The sequence below is a fragment of the Fistularia commersonii genome, chromosome 35 (assembly GCF_037954325.1).
Source record: "Fistularia commersonii isolate RoL2024-O1a breed Wild chromosome 35, RoL_Fcom_v1.0, whole genome shotgun sequence".
NCBI lineage: Eukaryota > Metazoa > Chordata > Actinopteri > Syngnathiformes > Fistulariidae > Fistularia > Fistularia commersonii.
In genome coordinates, this window is record NC_141318.1 from 3,270,164 (window position 1) to 3,282,044 (window position 11,881).

General features: G+C 49.5%; 1 protein-coding gene across 1 annotated transcript; it reads right to left on the reverse strand.

Annotated features, from left to right (window-relative positions):
• Positions 1-2: 2 nt before the first annotated feature.
• Positions 3-2,787, reverse strand: LOC147213833 (tubulin beta-4B chain-like). The gene is made up of 5 exons (XM_086142855.1): positions 2,593-2,787; positions 2,054-2,162; positions 1,857-1,967; positions 1,545-1,789; positions 3-1,470 (listed from the first exon to the last, which is right to left on the reverse strand). The coding sequence occupies exons 1-5, from the start codon at positions 2,647-2,649 to the stop codon at positions 658-660; spliced, it is 1,335 nt and encodes a 444-aa protein (XP_085998981.1). The 5' UTR covers positions 2,650-2,787; the 3' UTR covers positions 3-657.
• Positions 2,788-11,881: the final 9,094 nt, after the last annotated feature.

The window sequence follows — 11,881 nt, forward strand, 5'->3', positions numbered from 1 at the left end:
TCCTGCTTTGTGTGCGTTGCATCACCGCGCGTTTATTCAAATGGCACACGCACAGCCGTCACATTTCCTGCAAATACAAAATGAACCTCAATCTCAAACCTTTGCTTTCAGCCGGTGAGATTAAAAGCACGTCCTGTATTATTCTGGAGAATACCAACACACACACCTGAACAGCTGCGTCGGTGACCTTTGACCCCTTTGGGGTAACAGGACCGGATGAGTTGAGACCTCTCTCTTAAACATGGCCGCCGGCGCTGCACGGCGATGGAGATTTATCGGCATCAATACAGGTGTGGATATTATCGTTTTTAGAATATAAAATAAAGGAAAAAAAGGCTTTTTTTTTGATAAATTTTATTTCAATCTGTGCCAAATTAGATCGATGATCCGGGGAATGTGGGTTTCACAAGTATGGGTGACTCGTCCTCCGGGGAGGAGGAGGATGAGGAGGTCTGATGGGGTGATGAAGATGAACAGAGAGCTAAAGATGGCGAGACAACGAACTCGGACGCGTTAGCGACCGCCGTCTGACCGTGGAGACGGAGGACGGCCTGGGCGGAGGAGGGGAGGGGGAACAAAAAGCAACGAGGGCTGAAGGAGGCGGGCGGATGAAGTGACTGCGTTGTGATGACGGGAGACGGCGAGCGACGGCGGCATCTAGGCCACCTCATCTTCGCCCTCCTCCTCGAACTCGCCCTCCTCGGCGGTGGCGTCCTGGTACTGCTGGTACTCGGACACCAGGTCGTTCATGTTGCTCTCGGCCTCGGTGAACTCCATCTCGTCCATGCCCTCGCCGGTGTACCAGTGCAGGAAGGCCTTGCGGCGGAACATGGCGGTGAACTGCTCCGAGATACGCTTGAACAGCTCCTGGATGGCCGTGCTGTTGCCGATGAAGGTGGCGGCCATTTTGAGGCCGCGGGGCGGGATGTCGCACACGGCCGTTTTCACGTTGTTGGGGATCCACTCCACGAAGTAGCTGCTGTTCTTGTTCTGCACGTTCAGCATCTGCTCGTCCACCTCCTTCATGGACATGCGGCCGCGGAACACCGCCGCCACGGTCAGGTAGCGGCCGTGGCGCGGGTCGCACGCGGCCATCATGTTCTTGGCGTCGAACATCTGCTGGGTGAGTTCGGGCACCGACAGCGCTCTGTACTGCTGGCTCCCCCTACTGGTGAGCGGGGCGAAGCCGGGCATAAAGAAGTGCAGGCGCGGGAACGGCACCATGTTGACGGCCAGCTTGCGGAGGTCGGCGTTGAGCTGGCCGGGGAAGCGCAGGCACGTGGTCACGCCGCTCATGGTGGCGGACACCAGGTGGTTGAGGTCGCCGTAGGTGGGCGTGGTCAGCTTGAGCGTGCGGAAGCAGATGTCGTAGAGAGCCTCGTTGTCGATGCAGTAGGTCTCGTCCGTGTTCTCCACCAGCTGGTGCACGGAGAGCGTGGCGTTGTACGGCTCCACCACCGTGTCCGACACCTGCGGAGAACGCGGCGCCGTCAGACACGTCGATAACGCGGACGGGGGGAGGGGGCGGAGCCTCCGGAGCGTACCTTAGGCGAGGGCACCACGCTGAAGGTGTTCATGATGCGATCGGGGTACTCCTCGCGGATCTTGCTGATCAGGAGGGTTCCCATACCGGAGCCGGTGCCGCCGCCCAGCGAGTGTGTGAGCTGGAATCCCTGCAGACAGTCGCAGCTCTCCGCCTCCTTCCTCACCACGTCCAGGACCGAGTCCACCAGCTCCGCCCCCTCCGTGTAATGACCTTTGGCCCAGTTGTTGCCGGCGCCGCTCTGGCCTGAAAGGAGAAGGGTTAAGGGTTAAAGGGCTGCGTTTCAGACTTGAACCGCGTCAGCGGCGCATACCGAAGACGAAGTTGTCTGGTCTGAAGATCTGGCCGAAGGGCCCTGAGCGGACCGAGTCCATCGTCCCTGGTTCCAGGTCCACCAGGATGGCCCTCGGGACATATTTCCCCCCTGGAAACCCAGAGAACACCTATAGTTTGAGCGAGAAACATCAGGACAGGGCGATTCGGCCTCGGACATGAGGCAGCCGTGCCGACCTGAGGCCTCATTGTAGTAGACGTTGATTCTGTCCAGCTGCAGGTCGCTGTCGCCGTGGTAGGTCCCTGTCGGGTCGATGCCGTGCTCATCGCTGATCACCTCCCAGAACTTGCACACGCACGCGCGCGCACACACACACACACACACAAAATCTATCCGTTAACACACTGACTGTAATGGCCGCCCATCCCCCAAATCAATTTGTAGTTTTATTAATTAAGATTCTCTGGTTGTGACGTCATCCTCATTTGCATGTTGCGGCTGCGCAGTGGCAGAATCTTGCAGGTTTTGGTCCAATCAGGAGCGGGACCGTGGACCGGATCCGACGAGGAGTAGCTTAGTAGTAAAACCGTGAGTACTACATGCACGCTCCGTGTCATTTTTCTAGCTAGGATGTGAAGGTCACTCGCTAATCCCGTCCTTCTTTTTCTATCGTTGCGTGACGCCACAGCTGCGGGGACGTCGCCGCCGCCGCCCACCCTGAATACCGCCATTGTGCGGGTGGTGTCGTCATCGCCGTGCGGGGCTGTCGCCGTACCTTTGCGCCAATCTGGTTCCCGCACTGGCCGGCCTGCAGGTGCACGATCTCGCGCATACTTGCGGGCGGGAGACGACGAGCTGCGGGAAAGAAGAAGAAGAAGAAGAAGAAGAAGAAGAAGAAAAAGCACGGGTGGAGCTGCTCGGTACCGATGCTACCGGTGCTCGCGGAGGCGTCAGACTGAATGGCGTAGGACCGCGGCGTCGGTCTTTAAAAGCCCCCGTCTCGCCGCCGGTTCCGCGGCTGCGCCGTGCCGGGCGGTACTGCAGCATGACGTCATCTCCATGGCAACGGGAACCGGGCACGGCGGACCAAACCGGCCCGGATGAGGGGCGGGGACGATCGGACCCAGCTTAAAGTAGTCCCCGAGCCTGCGTCTCTATCCGCGCCGGGCCGACAGCGGCCGAGCACCGCCATGCCGGAGCCTCCGGTATCGGCGGAACGCCGCGCCCTCCCGGTCACCCAGCGACTGAGAACGGACGCACGGCCGACGACTATTGACACGGCGGGCCGCCACCGGCTACCTCTCAAGTGCTGTTCGTCTTATTTGATAAAAAATCCATTTGGATATAGTAAAATAAGCGCCGCTCATTGAGTAACGGGTACTCGGTGAATTCTCCAGGGCCCTCTCACAGGACTTCAATTTAAAAAAATATTTTATTAAACTAAAGCGGCCCCGGCACATTAGTAACCCCCCGCCCTGAAAACCCAACCCCCTCGCCGGATAGCATCTGATAAACGAGCCGGGGACCGGCGATGCTAACCGAATACGGTCTAGAAAATTCCACGTTAAACAACACTCAGGTCGACTCCAAAGTCCACGGAGAGATTTTAAACGTTATTTCATTTGGGACGGGGAGGGGAATAAAGTTTTATTGTGTTTTTTTTCTTTTTTACACAAAACTTACGAACTCATCTGAATGATCCACCGGATGACTCAGGTGAAGCTAACCTAGACGATGTTAGCTTAATCAGCTCCAGTTCGGCTTGAACGAGCTCGTCGCGCCGGAAATGACGCAATGCACCTGAGCACGCACGGTTTTACGTGCGGTGTTAGCAGCGGTTTTACGAAATAAACGTCCAAATAAAAAAAGAAATCCAACAAGAAATTAAGAGGGTGAGCATACATAGATGTATTTTACAACATTTTCGGGTAAACAAGCAGAGACCAGGTGAAGGGAGACGTAAAGGCACGACTGTTGATGTGGCGCAGGTGCGAATTCCACCACACGCGTTGCAGTACCACCAAACGACCACAAGGGGGCGACAGAGATCCGCCCGAACCCACCCATCACACGCAACAGGTGTTGGACCGCCGGGACGCTCCTGGTATTTCCAGAATGCTTTAAAAACTTTAAATTATAAATATAAGCAAAGCACCAAGTATGACAGACTTTTTTTAACAGATTCACGTGAATTCACGCAATCGTGATTAGTATTAGTTCAGCTGTCAATCATGCAGAGACATCCAGCCCTCTCTTTTCACAGAAGGAACCCAAATCAGGAGAACATAGAGAGAACTAAGAGAAGAGAACATGGAAAGAACCCAGCACATCATTGGATTCAAAGCATAAAGCTTCTTGCTTTGAGGCGGGACTGTGAGCAAAATCAAACCCACGCACTCACACGAACGCACGCTCACTGAATTATTCAAGCAGGGATCTCTACCCATTATTTTTTTTTCTAATTGTGTGAAGTGAGGATGGCGTGTGTGAGATGAGTAGGAATAAAGGACATATGGAGGAGATGATTAAAAACTACTGCCTCTGGATAGCATGATAAAGCCCCTCCCCCCCTTCCCTCCATACCATCTACACCCCCTCTCCATATCACCCTCTCTATTCTTTTATTATTAGCACATTAAGTTTTTAGAGTCCTAGAAGCCGCAGGATAGGCGTGAAGCAAATGAAGATGAACACGCGCGGCATAGCTACTTGACATTCTGCAAAGACGGCTGCTGAGATCATCGCCTCCTCTTCCTCCTCCCCTCTGGAGGAGGTGAAGAGTGTGCCGCACATTGTCTCCTCTAAAAATAAAGCCTGATGTGCTTTTGTTTAAAAAATATCAGTCAAATGTGTTATTTCTCAAAACCTTAGCCACCCACCTTGCCATGCTTTTATCAACCCCCTTACTCACTTTTTCTCCAAGGCATCCCATAATGTCACTTTTTCTCTCTCTCTCTCTCTCACACACACACACCGAGAATGTTTCCCCCCGGTAAATTTCACAGCGGTTTGAGTTTTCCTCACAGTGTCGATCGGCTCAGCTGTCAATCACATGATCACCTGTCAATCATAGGGTCACCTGTCAATCACGTGAATTCTGTGACAACTGGCAGATACACACCCCTGCCCAGCCTGACCTCTGCACACACACACACACACACACACACACACACACACACACACACACACACACAGCGGGCTTCCGTTCTAGTGTGCATGAAAAAAGGAATTATTGGTTATTTTTAATTCATGTGCACATCTAAAAGTTCACGTCACACCATGCACGTCTCCTTTTAGAGGAGCTGCAGTTGACGAAATATGAATGGGTGACCACATGGATCACTTTTTTTTTCTCTTGGATCTAAATAAAATAATGTCCGCCCCCTGTTATATTCCTGGTCGTGTTGGGTTATTATGGGATGCATCTCAAATCAATGAACAGGACTGTTTTACAAGGAAACAGGAACTTCCTGCTGATGCAGCGACAAACCCTTAAAAGCTCAAATGTATTTTTGTAATGGAAGTAGTTTGTTGTGAACCAGGGGGTACGAGGATGTTCATTCATTCATTCATTCATTCATTCATTCATTATCTTCACTAATTAGCCACAAGATCACGATGAGAAAAGGAGGCAGCCAATCGCAGCTGACCTCAGGGTGAGAGAAGGGGTCAGCTGTCAATCACAGGGTCAGCTGTCAATCACAGGGTCAGCTGTCAATCACAGGGTCAGCTGTCAATCAAGTGGCTATCTGTAAATCACAGAATCAGCTGTCAGTTAAAGGATCATTTGTTAATCATGTGACCAGATGTCAATCACATGGCCCCAGACATGGATGAGCAACTGTTTTTTTCCAGGTCAGAACTGGAAAAAATACAACTAAAAACCTTGTTTTCAGGTAATTTAGCGGATAATTCCGCTAATTCCTTTCCTTTGGCAGCTGAGCCACATGACCTCCCTCAGCCGGAGCTATGACACAACCTTCCAAAAGTCCAGGGAAAAATTAAATCAGATAAAAAAAAGGACACTCTTATTCCGGGACAACAAACACCTACAGGCATCTATTATGATGAGACGTTCACAATTATCCATGGCAACCAAGAGCCGGGGTTAGCGAGTCCAGCGCTGATTAGGATTCCTGCTCAAAAAAACGGCTTCAAATGAGCAAAGTGGATTGACCCTGACCGTCTGACCCCTCACACACACACACACACACACACACTCACACACACACACAAACATTGGGCAGCGTCACATCGACCCAGAGAGCTCTGACCAGAGGTGGCGCCGCTGTAGAAATCGTGGAACTCGATATTCCCACGCGGTCCGCTGTCCGCGCCTAGCAACGTCTCGCAGTTCGGCGCCGAAACTGCAGGTGGGACGGAGGCCTGCAGGAATTTCGTGCGCCGTGGATTCACCGATCGTGGAATCGCTCCGTCGGTTGGGTTACAGGAAACCCGATGCGTCCACGATGGCGCCTCGCGATCCTACACCGCAGAATCGATGAGCAAAATATGATCTGTTAATGGAGGGGGAGGGACTTGTGACAGGAAGACATTTTTGCGGGTCCACGGAGAACTTACCGCTCGGACGCCACAGAAATCGAAACAAAAACAGACCTGTCAATCAAACAAGATGACTATATGAGGTTTACGATCATCTGTTAAAATCAAATGAATGAATTAAACCCGTGATGCTCCTCTCACTCACAGTTCTCTTTGCTTTAATTGCATCTTCACGTTACATACTAACGTCATTATCTGTTTCTCGTCTGCGTAAGTTTCCCTCTTTGTACTGCAATGAAATGCACACACACACATACACACACACGTGCATGAGCGTAGCCGCAGCTCTTCTCTGGATGTGCCTTCGGACGCAGCCATCGTGTGTGTGTTTCCGCCGCCGCCGAAGATATTTATAGCGGCGCTTCATGCAAAAGAAGATAATGACTCATGAGGGAATTCACTTTGTATGTGTTCATTATAATTGTGTGCATGTGTGTTCTCTCTCTCTCTCTCACACACACACACACACAGACACACATACACACTTCCTTCAGTTGTTGCTACTTATTTGCCCAATGTCACCTCTCCCTGAACCGGATTAGTTAAACGATGACAAAAAAAACAAGCTCGTCGAGTCCGCGTGAACGCAAAGTTACACGAAAGTCCGACTTTTTGACAGAAACGGCATCGGTCGATTACTGTAATTTCGGCAATTGGGTAATAAAAACAAAACAGCGACATGTTGGGACAAACAGTTCTTGTTCTCCTGAGAATCTTCTTCGGTTCATTCGGATCGTTGGCGTGACCCTCCTGACGGTCGGTGTTTTTTTAGCACTCGAACTTTTTGATTTTTGGTGAGACGGAGCGGTACTTTACACTGTTTGTGTCTAAATTGATGCTAATCCACACACCCTACCTGGGGAATACACCCGCACAGACTGTTTGTGGACAGTGGGAGGAAGACGGAGAACACGGAGAACCCGTCAGGAGCAGAGAGGGTTAAACCAAATCAAGCCGGGTTGTCGGAGGAGGTCTGGAAGATGATCTGTGATGAGGTCCGGTCAGGGTCCGCCATTGAAAAATAATGATTTCAATGGCGTGTGTGTGGGTGTGTGAGGTCCACTGTGGGTTCTGGCAGTGAAATGAATTCGGTAATAATGACAGAGGTGTTTGCTAAAACCTATTCCACACAATTACGCCATTTGTGTGTGTGTGTGTGTGTGTGTGTGTGTGTTTATGCCCTTTTTGTGTCACATGCACAAATAGGAACGTGCACGCTTCTTTGACTGACGACGAGAGAGACGAGAACAGGTCGGGATAAATAGGCTTCAGCACCAGCCAGAGATGCATCATGAATGGGAAACAGTGGGAGCCATGCCGTGATGAAGGTAGTGCGTGTGTGTGTGTGTGTGTGTGTGTGTGTGTGTGTGTGTGTGTGTGTGTGTGTGTGTGTGTTTGTGTGTGTGGTGGGCTAATAGAGACAAAGATGAAGATGGACAAAAGAACCTTCACTAGCAAATGATGGTGTCTATTGAAAAAAAAATGGAGTCCACGGGTTCTCCGCTACAGTTCTCCAGGTTCCTCATTGAGATCTCCAGGTTCCCCCATGGGTTCTCCAGGAACCTCCCCGGGTTCTCCAGGTCCTCTCCAGGTTCTCCTCCTGGGTTTTCCAGGTTCCCCGTTGGGTTCTCCAAGTTCCCCCTTGGTTCTCCAGGTTCCCCCATGGGTTCTCCTGGTTCCTTCCTAGCTTATCCAGGTTCCTTCCTAGGTTCTCCAGTTTCTCCCCTTGGTTCTCCAGGTTCCTCCCTGGGTTCTCCAGGTTCCACCATGGGTTCTCCAGGTTCCCCCATGGGTTCTCCCCCCTGGGTTCTCCAGGTTCCCGCTCCGTTTCTCTAGGTTTTCCCCTTCGGTTCTCCCTCTTGGTTCACCAGGTTCTCCCCTTGGGTTCTCCAGGTTCCCCCCTGGGTTCTCCGGGTTCCACCGTGGGTTCTCCAGGTTCCATCATGGTACTTCCAGGTTCCCCCATGGGTTCTCCCCCCTGGGTTCTCCAGGTTCCCCCTTGGATTCCCCAGGTTTCCCCCTTCGGTTCTCCCTCTTGGTTCACCAGGTTCTCCCCTGGGTTCTCCAGGTTCCTCCCTGGGTTCTCCCCCTGGGTGCTCCAGGTTCACCGTCTTCCTCCTGCAGTCCAAAAACAGCAGGTCAGCAGGTTCATTGGAGAAAAAAGGGAGTGCATGGTTGCACGTCTCCACATGTGATTGACAGGTGAGCCTGTGATTGACAGGTGACCCACCAGGTTAAGTCCCGCCTCCAGTGACGATCGGGACGGGCGATGGCGCTCACTGCTGCCCCCTCTGGTGGGTCCGGACAGTCCTTAAAACCCGATCCTTTGTGATGACATGGACGTACAAATACATTTCATAATGTTATTTTAATAAAAAAAATGCTACTAATAATAAACAGCCACTCTAGCAAAAGCTGGAAAAGTACAATAAACCACAACGAAAGACCGGAAGACAAACCGGTGCTTTATCGTCAAAACACAAGCAGAACTGAAAGCACTTCACGGTTGACGACTGAATAAAATAATAATTCATTAACAATAAGAAACAATTCTATTTTATTCTGTGTTGAAATGGCAGGTCACTGTGTGGGTCTTTACTGCGGGGTAAAATTCGTAATAACACATTTTAAACATGTTGGTTTTCTTCTTCATTTGTTTGCGACCTTAACCCCCCGAGGTCTTTTCTATCTGCTGCTCCCTCAAATGACCTAATTATCTTTCCACACTTGTGAAGTCTGCAGCTGCAGGAGAGACACGGCGCTCGGGCCAGAGGACGCTACACCGCCATGCCGTCCAGAGAGAGAAACCTGAACGGGAGCGGCAGCAGAGAAACCCACCATCATTCAGAAACATGTGCTGTTATTAATAACATATGTTTACTGTTATTGATTATGTCATTACACCGACAAATGGCTGATGCTTTCTTTTCCCGATGCTTCTATGCCCGTGGACGGACGTTCAGCGAGGGCTTCGTCAGAAACGACCTTGGGTTTTCTTCCCTCATCCGTACACCCTCCCCCCAACACGCGCACACACTCACACACACACACACACAAACACACACACAAACATACATTCCTACAGAGAAATTAACTACGGGGCAAAAAAAAAAAAAAACCACACCAGAAGACACCGTCTGCTTTACCTCCGCCATGAATTCACACTCGACACTCGACTCATCAGCAGCTATGATGTGTGTGTGTGTGTGTGTGTTGGGGGGGTTAATCCACTGACTGTCATTAATTAATGTTTACACTCCCTTATCCCTGCTTGCACTCCCTCCGACACAAACACCGTTTATGACTTGTAGATGGAACCTGTGTTGATTGCAAAGTGGCTCTTTAGCACGTTAGCGAGCCAAACCTCAATGAAAGTACCTTTAACAGTAATACCGCTAATTATTTGGGTATTGTTTCAGGAATTAAACTGATTTTAGAAGAATGATGTATATGAGGTTTGACTGAAAGCTCATAATCTGCATCCCTAACTGAAAACACGCATGGGAAATATGTTTGACAAGGTTTGGAACGGACATGGCAACTGTCAATCACAGAGGTTCGAACACAAACATCTCACTGTTCACATACGGCTTAATTTGTCAAATTATGTCAAGGGGGACCAGTAAAATTATTACCTTGAAGTAACACAAAGTCCAAATTTTTTCCTTTGTTTTAGTGTAAAGGAGGTAAACAGGTAAATTATAAAAATCTTTATATGTAATGAACCGTTCCTCTAAAAAATTACATGACAAATTACATTAACAATGAATCTTTAAAAAGAATTGATGAAATTACACTCTAAGAATTTTGTTGTGTTAAAAGAGAAATTCTTGGGAACACGGTGGGAAAATTTGCCACTAGAATTTATTAGAAAATTGATTGGTAGCATGTATAAGAGGAAGTGTCATGTTTACCAGGCTATTTTGGTTATTAAATCAATCTTTTTAATTTTTCCCCTTTTTTTGCTATTGTTTTTTGTGTTTTTTAGAGAAATAAGAAAAGAAAAATCGTTTAAACTATGTCACTAGACGTTTTTTCATCAAAAAAATCATTTTGTTTTCAAATTTTGAAGCAAAAAAAACATTGCAAAGTTACTTTTTCATGTTTTCCTTGCCCTTTATTTTTAAAAAACACTGTATAAAACCCTCAGATGCATGTGAGAAAAAACGCACTTACACAAAGATTTGATTTCGCAATTGGCCAGCAGGCCGCGAGTCTGCTTTGGCCGGACAGCTTTGGACAGCTTTTTGCGTCTCTGGGGGGGAAGTGAAAATAAAAATGTGTAAAAAGAAAATAAAGAAAGAAATAAAACCTCCCAGAGGAAATCTCTGAGAGCACTTTGAAACTCTTTGGAATTCAGATTGTGTCTGCCGTCAACACCGTCTTTGCATTTCAATGTACGGACTATCCTCTGTGCACGTACGGGTGCACAATAAGCTGGTGTAAAGGACACACTTTGGAGGACGTTCATTCATTTACCTGAGACGGAATCGAATTCCCAATCTAACGGCCCAACCCTTACCTTTCCTTGAACTTTAGAATCTAAATCACGACTTCCCTAAAAGTGCGACGGCATCGACTTTCTGTCACACACGTCGAAACCAGCTCGTTTCGTGTACACACACACACAAACTGTTCGTCATGCATGAAACGGCGAACAAACACAAACGTTCTCTGTTGCTACACTTCCTCATTCACCCGCTCCCCCCCAGAAATGGTGTTTGTGCAGCCGCGGCGTGGCGGGGGGAGATAAGAGGCCGCCCGGGTTCGGTCATCCGGTGCTTCCCGCCGCCGAGACCCTGTGCAGGATTTTCATTTTCCTGGCATGAGGGCGAAATTTTAAGATTCCACATGGTGCCGTGACTTGTATGCTCACTGACTGTGTCAGATTTGGCACAGGGCAGAGGGGTACCATGAAACGTGGGGATCCAGCTGCACTGTACCGCCACCTGGTGGTAGGGAGGACTAATGCCACCTTGTGGGTGGGGGAGAACGCAGCTTCGGGGGTTGTTTTGCACGTTCAAGAGCGGTCGTTTTGCACGGAAACGAGGCCCTAAGATAGCTAGTGCGCAAGAATACTGCGACATGCTAATTAGCATAAGAATGGAAGTGATAAAAATTTGAAAAAAACGTTTCCCGTCATCTATTTCAGAGAAGTGTGAGGGGAGCCGTTTGCGCTAACGACAACACAACCTCCTCTGACTGAAAGATGGCCGCCTTGTCGTCGTCATGGTAACCAGCGGCGACAAGGCCCAGTTGGGGTTCCGGTTCGTCCGCGCCCTCTTGGCTCGCGGTAATTAACTTTCAGCGCCATAAATTGTGCAAATGGAAAAAAAAAAAAAAAACCCTAACGAGCTGCTCGTCTGCGTTCCTGCTAGATGATGTGAAAAGTTATTAGTAGCGGAAATTTAAGGACAGAGAGTGAATTCTTCCCAGCTGAGACGAAATTGGCTGCGGTACATCCGCATCTGGAAAACATGGAGGAGAACTGGACGTGCAAT